At 37.7% G+C, this 12,391-nt stretch overlaps 1 protein-coding gene across 1 annotated transcript in view; it reads right to left on the bottom strand.

Moving 5' to 3' along the window:
* lrrk1 (leucine-rich repeat kinase 1) overlaps positions 1 to 12,391 on the bottom strand; it is a 112,068-nt gene that overhangs the window by 34,563 nt on the left and 65,114 nt on the right. Inside the window, exons 24-25 of the mRNA XM_053513014.1 lie at positions 10,485 to 10,743; positions 6,592 to 6,761 (exon numbers count right to left, since the gene is read on the bottom strand). Coding sequence (XP_053368989.1) covers positions 6,592 to 6,761; positions 10,485 to 10,743 — 429 coding nt within the window. The remainder of the gene's footprint in view (positions 1 to 6,591; positions 6,762 to 10,484; positions 10,744 to 12,391) is intronic.

The raw sequence follows: 12,391 nt of genomic DNA, 5'->3' as shown, positions 1-12,391 counted from the left end.
AAGAAATTCTAACCCCTAATCAAGGGCACTACTTGTTGTACATGAGATTGTACATCCTTGTCACTAGATTGAAATTTTACACTATCTGGGATTGAACTCCAGAACCCCTAAAATTAACTGATATTCAAAAGCAGAATAAACAGAAATATATATATAAATATATATTATACGGGGAAAACATGCAATCTCCATGCTCACAGACTGGAAGCGGGAATCGAACCCTCGACGCTGGAGGTATGAGGCCACAGTGCTAACAATGCTAACCATTATGCCACTGTGCTGCCTAGCATTATCACAATATAGCAAAATACTGCCTAATTATACCACAGCACAGTTGAATAAGGTGCTGACTGACATTAGCTCCAGCTAAAAGGTAAATCATGGGTTAATATTAAATACACTCAATCTGATAAAGTTGTAAATGTAAATGTAGTTAATCTGTTCCAACCACCCAAAAAATATTAATCAATATTATCAATTTCCAACACTATAGTTATATTTTTGCATAAGAACACAATCAAAACATTTAGAAAAGACATATAAATGAAGGAAAATATGAAATAAATAGACATTAATGCTTAACCTATGACTCCTCTTGGCACTGACTGCTTTAAAATCGATACTTAAAGTTGGTCCGTTTTATTCTTGCTGTCGTCCTTGATAACATGTAGCGCAGCCATGAAATGGGTTTTAATAAAGCTGTCGATCATTTTTCATGTCGTGTATACTTTATAATCTGTTATGTTTAAGTGAGAGAGAAAAACAGCGGGATGCTGGCAAGAGGCAAGAAGTGTTTTAGTTGCTAAAATGTGACCAATGGCAGGAACTTCTTGCAAACATTAAATGAACAAAAAGGTTGATTCATAAAATATGATTTACAGTTTTGTACCACTGAAACCATAGAATTTGTTCATGAATAAATCAAGTGTGATATAAAATATGAGCTGCTGGATAGCCAGGCCACAAAGCTCTAAAGCTGGCTTCTGGCTGGTCGCAGTACGTTTTTTGCATTCGAACATCATCCCAAATAATTTTGTAAATGTAGCACAAAGAGAGCGAGAGAGTGAGAGAAAGTGAGAGAGAGAGAGAGAGAGAGTGTGAGAGAGAGAGTGAGAAAGAGTGAGAGAGAGTAAGAGAGAGTACGAGAGAGTGAGAGAGAGTGAGAGAGAGTGATAGAGAGAGAGAGTGTGAGAGAGAAAGAGTGAGAGAGTGAGAGAGAGTAAGAGAGAGTACGAGAGAGTGAGAGAGAGTGAGAGAGAGTGAGAGAGAGTAAGAGAGTGAGAGAGAGTGATAGAGAGTGATAGAGAGTGATAGAGAGTAAGAGAGAGTAAGAGAGAGTGAGAGTAAGAGAAAGTGAGAGGGCAAATTGAGCAATTCCACTGGTTTTGGCAGTACTTTTTTTAAACCCATTTGTCATCTGCGGTTGCACAGTTACCTCTATTCACTGGTTCTGCAAGAAAAGACCAATGTACTACAGATGGGATGCGGCATGGTTATGCCAGATTGGATGGGCAGCTATGAAAGATAAAAGAGTGGGAGGAAAAAGAAAAAACAGCTCTGAAACTAGTAGAGTATGACTCAGCATGGGAGAGTTGTAATGTGCTCTGCTGAGTTGGCTGATAAAGACAAGCACACGTGCAAACACACACACACACACACAAGCACACACACACATATCCTCTGGCCATAATGAAAAAAATAATAATACAAACTTGCTCATTCGACACAATCAGTGCAGACATTCATTCACCCATATCTGAAATGAGCTCACAACCCAAAAATAGCTCATTTTTGCAATTCGCTATTCAGCAGGCTTTAAAGGAATAGTGTACTCATGGACAAAAGAAACATCACACTGCAAAAATACAAAGGAAATAATTATTTATTACATTAGGAACAGAGGTAAGTTAAAGTTTCTGTCTTTTTTCACATCATTTGTTTATAAATCTGATTTCTTGGTACTAAAAGTAAACCATCGTGCCACGTTTAGACATTAGTTGCAGAGAGAGGGCGATCTGAATGCTTCAGCATGGTGCAATTGCCATTGGAGGTGCCAAGCGTGACAATGCCAAGACAAGACTAATTCAATGGCGTCATTTGAGAAATCATATAGAAAATGCTGGCACTGCTGCTGTTTGACTAGTTGTTTGACTATTCAATGACATTTGGCTGCAGCTGGAGTGTTGGGACATGCAAGGAGGCCGTATTGTGGGCCAATACTGACTGCATATATGTGTGTGTCAGCCAAACCAACCCTTGTACAATGCATGCGTGTGTTATATAGTCAGGAAAAAGTGTACGATTGTGTGAGACATATTTATTCATTTAAAAACAAAGAAAATGGCTCATTTCAGATACTAAATAACCCCGGATGAAAACAGCTGCAAAATAAAAATAAATAAATAAATAAACAAATAAAAGTGGTAGGACACATCTAGCCTGAGAAAAAAAAAGGCAGTCTACAAGCCTGTTTTTGTTCCCAGATAAACATCCGACACTAATGTACCCTCAAATACACAAAACTTTTCTCTATGGTTCACCTGTGTGTCTTTAAATAAACCCCAAGGTTCTGCTGTAAGTGTGTGGTGTGTGGAGAAAGTAAGAGAAAAGTGGTGGTATGTTTACAGCCCAGCCTGGTAACCTGACATAACCATAATTCATTAGAGGATGTAAGGAGCTCAAGCCAGATGAGATCAACAAGGCCCCGACATCTGACCTTGAACACAGCATGAGCCAGACACTCACTTTCCAGCAGAAGATCAGTGTCACAGACCAATCAAAAGCTTCCCAGAATACACCCCTCAAAATGACCAACACTGGAAAGAGGATGATATGGGCATGTGCCTTATTTATCAATCTTTTAGTAAATTTCATGAACAATATATTTATGCTGATTTTCTTCCTGCTCATACAGTATGTGAATGATGATCACTCGTGATCACCTGTAAAGTATGAGGTGTGGTGATGGAACAGCTGATTTATAATTAGCGACACCTACAAAAATTTATAAAGGCAAAGCTTGCTTGAAAATAAATAAATAAATAAACAATAGTGAAAGAGTGCTGTGAATGTGGCATGAGCTAAACGTTCCATTAATGCAGCTCAGCCACTGCAGCGAATTGGCTCCCACATATACTTACTTATCTTACTTATCTGGTAATTAATGTGAAAGGACAAAACAAATACAACACAGGATTCATTTAACTTGTGTAAAAAGACAATAAAGTAAGAAATTTTTTAACATAATCAAATTTTATATATACAGTGGAACCTTGCATTGCGAATAACTTGATCTGTAAGCGTTTTGCAAGAAAAGCAAAACTTTTGAATAAGTTTTAACTTGATAAACAAGCAAGGTCTTGACATATGAGTAGTACACATGCGATTTGTTTGCGTTTTGTCAGATGTGATAATTTTTAAAGGTAAAGTGGAGATTAATTTGTTTTATTTTTATTATATTTTATTTACAAATTTAATTTGTATTTTTATATGAATATTTTTGGGTTGTGAAATTAATCATCTGAGTTTCCATGATTTCTCACGAGGAAATTTGCTTTGATATACACGCTTCTGGAACGAATTATGTTTGCAATCCAAAGTTTATAAGCCGATTATTTACGGTTTACATTAGCAAGTCTGCGTGTACATAAACTCACTTGAAAAAACATGGCACAGATACTGTAGTATTAGTGGCATCAAACATCTGCAGAAACCATATGACACCTCTGAGAACCTCAATGCAATAATATGATTTTAATTTAGATTGTTAATTTATGCTCAATTATTTTTAAAACAATGGCATTTAACAAATTAACAAAGGCCTTAATTATTGTTTATTATGTTTTCCTTAAAATAACATGCAACTGCTTGTTGATATTCAGCTTAACAAAGGAAGCGCATTGTATGCAATACTATCACAATACTTTAGTTACAAATATTAGTATGTGATTGAAGCCTCACATCAGCCGCTGCATGTGGAACCAAAGAACGGAGACTTTACACTTTAAAGTGCTTTACTGCTGTCTCTCAGAACAAATCTTTTTTAATTTAGAAAGCTTCTTCCAAAATGACTTCAATTCCTGCAACAATGTTAAAAGAGTCTCCAATGAGAACATGCAAAATACTATTTTCTGCTATATATTGTTCTGGAAACTGTCTTGAACTCAAATAATAAACTCTAATGTTTTCCTTTTGTGTGTATTGCAACCACAAGTAACGTTCTGCCATCTTAAAATCACGATTTCCGCAAAAGTGATAAGCGAGAAAATCACATTTAAAGATTTAATTCCAGTTCCACTGAAGCATGCCCTGCCTCCACATTTAGAACCTAATCTCTTTATTTATAAAAAAAAACAACACCACCACCACAACATTCCTGCCCGATTTTTAGGAATGATCACAAAGGAAAATAAGATAACACCTGAAGCAAAAGTCACTCACAGCATTTACACACAAGCCTTAGCACTGTCTCTTCACTCAATTGATCTTGGTTTGCACTAAAATCAACAAGAAAATGATCAATCCAGACTGTTCTGTTTAAAACCTTTGCCTGCTATCATCTGTACAGAGCGTGCCGCTGTTTTGTTGATGACAACATGATGGTGAATGAGTATTATGGAGGTTTTTGATACACAGTAACTGATTTGAAACTGAATCAGTTAGCCTTGTGCTGGTTTTTCTATAACACATACTGTACCTAATCAATACACTTCACATGGTCTCCTGGAGCACTGGGCAACAACAAACTGAATCAAAACTTTCATCAAATCACAGCATTGGTTAATTTAAGGGAATCCCAATGCTAGCAAGTCTAGTTTTATACCTCTTTATAATAACCATTTTTACTAACATGCTTGTTAAAATAGTTCCTTTTCACACATTATCTTTTACCAACTTGATCTTAAAGTTAAAACATAAAAGTTTCCACAATGCTTCGGTAGAATATATTGATTTGTCCTTAAACTAGAGATTAAAAAAACAGAATACAAATTAAATTTTAGCAAAATGTTACTTTATGTACGAAACATTCTCTACATGATTACTATTGCTTTGTATCTGTACAGTAAGTCGTCTCTCTCACTCATAATGAACTCATGTTAACAAATCTGAGGTAGCACAAATTACTGCACTTCCGTCACTACCTTGAGACAACTTTCTGATCCAGTTATTGTCAAAAGCCATCCTTAAAGATTATATACCTAAATAAAACACCGATTAGCCATAACATTACAACACAAATATTAAGCCCAATATTGTGTAGTTTTGCCCTACTACACTGGCCCTTTAGAGCACAAGACCTCTGGGGGTGTGGTGTGGATTCTATCGGATCCTTTGGGTGCTATGGGTTGTTGGGTGGGGCCTTCTTGGACGCGATTTTGTTTGTCCAGCACATTCTGGTTTTCTAGATGAAATACTGGGTGTTTTAATCCATTTCTATAATGGATTATAGATGTATTTTTCCTGGTGATTTAAGTTGCATTGGCTTTTCTGTTGGGTCGGACCAGACGGGCTGGGTCTTTGGTCCCCCCAGGCATGGGCCCCATGAGCCCTGGATGCCCATAATCCTGTCACCAGTTTGCTGGTGTATAGTTGGAGAAATGTTATTCATGTCACCTTTAAGTGGTCATAACATTATGTCAGATCATTGTAGGTGTAAAATAAATAAGTCTTAATGTATTGATTTTCCTCATGGAGACTTTTGGGACACTTCTGGGCAGAACACAGCAACACACATGCTGTTACTGGCACATAGTGTTACTGGCACATGCGTAACAATGTGATTCAGCTGTCGGCAAACCGAATTAAATGGTTTGCAAAAGGAGTTTCAGAAACACTGATTTTCTTCATGGTCACGTTGCATACATTGATTAGCTGTACAGTACAAAGTGCGCTACCGATACAGCTCATTTGTGTTTAGAGATGCCTTTAAAACTGAAACAGCTGGAAGCATGAAATGAATGATGAGAGTGAAGGCAGAAACCTAAAATTTGAAGCTATTCCTGTGCCAGGAAGACTATTTAATATTACACAATAATAAGTGAGCTCTAAATGTTCCATCAATTCAAGCAGACAGACCGGCTTTTAAAACTGCTATGATTCCTTTGTGATAATTGAACGATTAGTTAGGTGTCTGCTAAGTGCTGTGAACAAAAAAAAAATAAGAAATTTAAATTGCACAGAATATTGAGTGTAGAAAAGTGCATATTAAAAGATTTGAAGTCAAATCAGATTCTATGCCATGCAACATGCTGATGCTTTATCAGACTTCTTTTGTAAATGCTTGCATAAAGGATCAACAAATAAATCAGTCCGAGTCCAGCTTGAAAAAAAGGCCCAATGTCAGTAAATGTTTAAACAGAACAAATATAAATTTTTGCTAGGATGTACAATAACTTACAGAAAGCTATCCAAGCTACTGTGAGTCTGATTACCCATGATTCCACAGGCTTCCGGATTGGATTTAGATAGATCACAAATCTGTATCATGTACCTCGTGGTGAAATGTATAGTACATGTAATATACAGCTGCTCTAAGAGAGTGACAGCATAGCATACGGCTTGGCTAATAAATATTGAGCGACGTATTCTCACCTGTGCCGTGGTTGAGTGTCTGCTGTCTGCACTTCTTAAAGTGGAAGCGTTTGATGGCCGCTGGCTCGCCTCTGTACTTGGCTTTATAGATGATGGTGCCGCTGCCTCCCTGACCGAGGATATCTTTTTCCTGTTCACTACACTCCAGTTCACTTTTCACCAGGAACAACCTAAAATGCACACAAACACAAAAGCCAATGTATATACATTCATCTTATAGATATAACAGGTGACTAGTCTCACACACTCTACAACAAACACTATTGGACCAAACGTTTTTAAAAGCTGGTCTGCACCACTGAGATGAATCTACAATAACCGAGTGGGAATAAATAGTTTACATGCAACCCAAGGCTCTGAAATTGTTCTTTCACACAGCACTGGTCACAATGGAATTCACTAAGCCAAAGAGCAAGTATTTTATTTTCATTTTATTTAGCTTCAAGGGACACAAGAAACTGTGGTAGGAATTCTTTCCTCGCGAGGGGATTGGATCAAAATGCATGTTCAAGTGATATCAAAGAGGTTTAAAAAGATGAACCAAACAATAGTTCAAAAGTTCATTTAGCCTACTTTTTCTGTCTGCCTCAGTGTTGGCGGACTAGCCCACATCCCATGTAGAAAATCGACTAGTGAATATATTTATAGGATAAGTCTATGCAATAACGTAAAATAATACAAAAAACAGAAGTGGTGGTGTACTGAAAACCTTTTCCATCTCAATCTGTCAGTGTCTCGCAATTAACCCCTTACCCTAACAGAGCGAATATGAGACGAGGACGATCTTCTTTCGCGCAGAACAAGAACTCACTATGCCATTATCGTTGACATAATCTTTGGATGGCAGCCAACTCAAACTATGTCCACTTGACCAGCTGTTTAAGATCACGTTTGTGTGTTTTCTGGAAGTGAACAGCAAAGGAAACATCTTTCGGAGCTGTATAATCACACATGCTTTCATGGTGGCTTAATGGCCTGGACATGCTGCCCAGTTCCTCCGAGATTGTTTGGAGTCAGAGATTGCAGTGGTCCATTTACATAGACGCCAGATTGTTAGATTAAATACAGTTTTGTTGGGTTTAAATACATACTCATAATTAACACTGATACTGCTCAGTCAAACAGAGAACTGCACAAACCAATAAGCTGCAAATTACAGCTTCTCTTCTATTGCTTTAGTCCCCCTTCACCCACCCGCACCACCACCCCCTCACCACTGTAGCAAATTCCCTAGAATGCACAGCTGTGTGGATGAAACGTGTTATTTGAAAAGCATCGTCTTTCTGGCTGTCAGTGGAGGAATAATGGGATTTAAGCCCTGGAGGACTGCGACCCTATAGAAATGATTTTTCCCTCAGTTACTTACAAAGTGAAACTGATGAGTTGTACCAGGTGTCTTAAATGAGGTGGAGAGCTTAACTGTAAGACATAGGGTCTGTGTACAGTATGTACAGTAAACTGACCATCCCTAATATTAACCGTGATTATCAATTATAGACCAGCAAAATGGTAACATGATCATGGGCAACCAAGGCTCACCCAAGCCCGTGGGGATAAAGGCCAGCCAGTCCAGTCAGATCCTATAGACAAGCCAATGCAGCACAACTTACTGAAGAAAAAGAAAAATGAATGCTGGCCAAGACAAAAAGGCACCAGACTCCCAGGGCACCAAAACACACACATGGCCCAGCAGGCAAAGAACCCAAGCCCATCGACCCGGCCTCCAAACTCCCCAGATCTCAATCTGATGAAGCACCCATGGGATGTGCCAGTCAAGTAACCCACGGACGCCTCACCCACATTCACAGCCAACAAACTGATTAAAAAATCTGCTGCCAACGTCCTGGCGCCAGACACCACATCACACCCCCAGAGGTCTTGTGCAGTCATGCCCCAAGGCGTTGTTTTATTGTTATGCTTGATGCGTTTATTGTTAAATGTTTTTCCCTCTTATCTGAAAAAATTGTGTAAAAATGTGTTGCATACTGTATTAATGCATACACAGGTGATCATTAACATTATTTAAAATGGGATCAAAAGAAAAAGTAAATACAACATGAAGGATTTATGAAATGCTTTTCCGAGCCTGATGTTTGTGATATGAACAGAGAGTAAATTACATCTTACTAGGAAAGGAAGCATAATGTTTTTGTCGCACATAAATATTTGGAGTGACCATCCTGGACCTCCACTTTAAGTAAATATGACTCGGGCCACATGTCCTGCTTGCATATGGACTGTGAAAGCACACTGACATTTTACAAGAAAAAGAAGCAGTGAGCTTTTACAGTTTACATCCTGCACCACATCCTGCAAAAGGCTTCGTGGAATACTTTCAGGAGAGTGACAGACAGATTTTAACAAGGTGATGATGTAAGCAAACTGGCTCATAAGGGAAATAACTTCCACATGAGTGTTTTCTCTGAAACGTATTTTAATGCAAGGTGAGCCGAAATCCATTGCATTTTAATGAGAAAGCTGCTAGTCCTCTGGGTGAAGGAAAAACGACGAGACAAGTGAATTTCTAATATCCATATGGAGATCACCCGAACTCTTTTACATAAAGTTAGAGTGGCTGAGATTGGTTAAAGCTCTGCTCTGTTGCTTATTCATCTATACCAACCATGTACAGCCTAAGATATACAATCCCCATTCTGTCAGCCTGACCCTTGCTTTAGTTTTGTTCGAGTAGCCTATAGTTGGCTAGGAGTCTCAGACAGGAGGAGATTAAATGAGTGTGATCACATCCAGGTAATTCTAAGATCTGTCTGATCAGGAAGCTCTGCAAGGTTTTAGGTATTCCTTTTATAAATTACATTTCTGTATTTTTTAAAACATCAGATTTTTTTGTTAAAACATTTATATAAAATAAATAAATAATATGTAAGTAACTAAATATTATTAGCAGAAATATTTTAAATTATTACTATTAATTATTAATGCACCCATCATGAATAGTGCCAACTGAACAACGATTTGGGGGAGAGATCAGCAACATTATGTGGCAATAAAATAAAGTCAGCTGACGACCTAAACCATAAGTATTATGAATGACTAGGTTATCACATCAATGGACATGTTTTCTTCTCTGATGGAATTCAAATTGTGTAAAAGTTGTCTTGGGAGTATGAGAATCATAATCAAAGCTAAAGACGAAGCTTGGAACGTGTGGCTTTTTATTGGCCAGGAAGTGTATACTATTGGAGCTTTTTAAATATTCTAGCACTGCTTTATACTTCTAGCTTAATAAACCTAAATGTAGTGGTGTGCATTACAGTATGTATTGTGAAAACATCTGGATAGGTCATATTTTAGTCTGGTTGTATCACACCCTTAACCTGACATGTGCATCCGCAGCAGAGCTTAGATGAGCTCATTAAAACAAATGCTTCCTTCTGTCTTGCAAAGCTGTGTTTGTGTGTGAGTGAGTGATACTAGATAAATGTTTTATAAGGAGTGTGTCACTGCTATGTACATGGCTTCCTGCTTTGACAGCGGGCCCAAAAGCACTGTTTACACCAGCTGCAGTAAATGAGTTGACTCTCAGTCTTAAGTCCAACATGCTGATTTAGATGTATTACCTTATGATTTGATTAAAAATAAACTTCCAAGGAGAACAGCTGTAGGAAGCTTAAACTTTTATCCAACAAAAGAGTCTGGAGGATATTTTCACACCTGCACTATTCTTCCAGTACCTGGAGCTGGTCCCTGGTCCATCTGAAAACAACTGGTCTGGGACTGAATTATCATGAATTATCTGAGAAATTGAACTAGTCAGTCATGGGAACCAACCAACATGATTATCTAAATGTGCTTGTCACTATCTCTTATTTTAAGTTTTAATAGAAGGCCAGCAACACTATTAGACTTGCAGAACTGTAAGGGAGTCATACCGTGAGGGAAAGTCAGTCATGAAGAGCTCTGGTACGAGCTCCTGGAGTGGCACAACCTCTTTAGGGTGATTGGGGCAGGTGATGTAGTCTTTCTCAGCAGCGGCAAGTACGCAGTCCTCCATGTTAAAGTAGTGAACTGCACTCGAAGTAGAGCTGGTCTGGGGAAGTGAGTCGGTGTGGCGCGACACTGCAGTGCAATAAGGACAGGGAGCGTACTGCTCGATCAGCAGAGATCCATCACTCTCGCTCGCTGTCAATGCTGAGGAGATAAAAGCGCCGTGTTGATGAAATGCACAGGTCTGAACAAAAATAGATTTGCATAAACATACAACAGAAAGATAATACCTGTCTAGCAGGTAATATAATATCTTATATGGAAATATGGAAATTGGGCAATACATAATTTGTAGGTGTTTCATAAAGACAGCTTCATTTTCCAACTTCCAGTTGCGTCAGGCGAGGGCATCGGGTCTCACCAGAAAATGTAAACTTGTGCTTACTGTATAAATACTGTCTAGATAAATAGTGGAGGTGAAAGTTCAGGAATTTAAAACTCAGGGCTGTTAAAATGTCTAGTGTGAGGCTTTTAAGCAAGGTCTATAGCACTATATTGTACATTGTGACCACCCCACCTTCGTAAAATTTAAGAAAGCACAGTACTGTGCAAAAGTCTTGAGCCACTCCTCATATCTTCATATTTTGCTTCTGGAGATCTAGAGTTTCTTATATTTTTAATGGAGTCTTGAGGAATAATTTGTTGCCTTTTTTGGCAAGAGAGGAGAGAGGAGAAATGAAATTGCTGCTGAGGTTTTTACAAAAAAAAAAAAAGAAAAAGGAAACTGTATCTTAAGAAACTTTGTAACCGGTCAGAGTAAAACATTTATTCTGGTGATTTTCCTTTAATCTACATCATTTACTTTAATTTAATATAAAAGAAATGAGATCTGGCTCAAGACCTTTACTTAGTACTCCATATATTAAGTGTTTACGTTCAAAGTAGATAAAGTGGGGAAAATAATTATTAGATCCCCTGCAGGTTTTGCAAGTTTGCCCACTGACAAATGATAGAGACGAGATCAATCCAAAAAATAAAACCAACACATTATATAAATTAACCTCAGTTTTATATAAATTGAGTTGCATTTCAGTGAGTAAAACATGTATTTGCTTCCCCCAACAATAATTCTGGCTCCCACAGACTGATTATTTGCTCGTGTGGTACACAGATTCATTAAGGCAGGTGCTCCTAACCGCAACTCATTATGTGTATAAAAGCCACCTGTCCACAAAATCTTTCATTTAAACCTCACCACCATGGGCAGGACCAAGGAGCTGTCAAAGGACGTCATGGAGAAGATTGTGTATTAGGGCTCTACGTACTGAGCATCACTGAAAATTACAGCAATTATGTAAGGAATAAACACAATGTGGCATCGTGTTATAGAAAAACAGCGGGGTGGTGTAAGGCATTTCCTGTAACAGAATGTCCTAAACATTTTTTGTTTTTTCATTTGTTAAAGAGTGACACATCATACGTTTATCAGTTTATGGTTATGTTTAATGTTGTGGAACCACTACTAAATTACTTAGCTTCTATTATCACTTACTTTATACCAGCTATAAACATTTGCTTCCTCATAAGCATTTCTTTTTCTTTCTCTCTTGAAGTTAATGATACAAAACAAAAATCAATTTGTCAATTTTATATTCAGGAAAACTGTAAAAGTCACAAAAGTTCCTGAAGACAACCTTCCTTTTTGCCTCTCACAGAAATCATTATATTATAATATTAACAAATCATTATGTATTATAATATAAACAAAAAATAAATTTAATCTTTAAATTAACTCATTTATATCGTCCTTGATATAAATCCCTGTAGATGAGTTATTATACCATAAGAGATC

Source organism: Clarias gariepinus, chromosome 15 (genome assembly GCF_024256425.1).
Source record: "Clarias gariepinus isolate MV-2021 ecotype Netherlands chromosome 15, CGAR_prim_01v2, whole genome shotgun sequence".
Classification (NCBI taxonomy): Eukaryota; Metazoa; Chordata; class Actinopteri; order Siluriformes; family Clariidae; genus Clarias; species Clarias gariepinus.
This window is presented reverse-complemented; position numbering and strand designations above follow the sequence as displayed.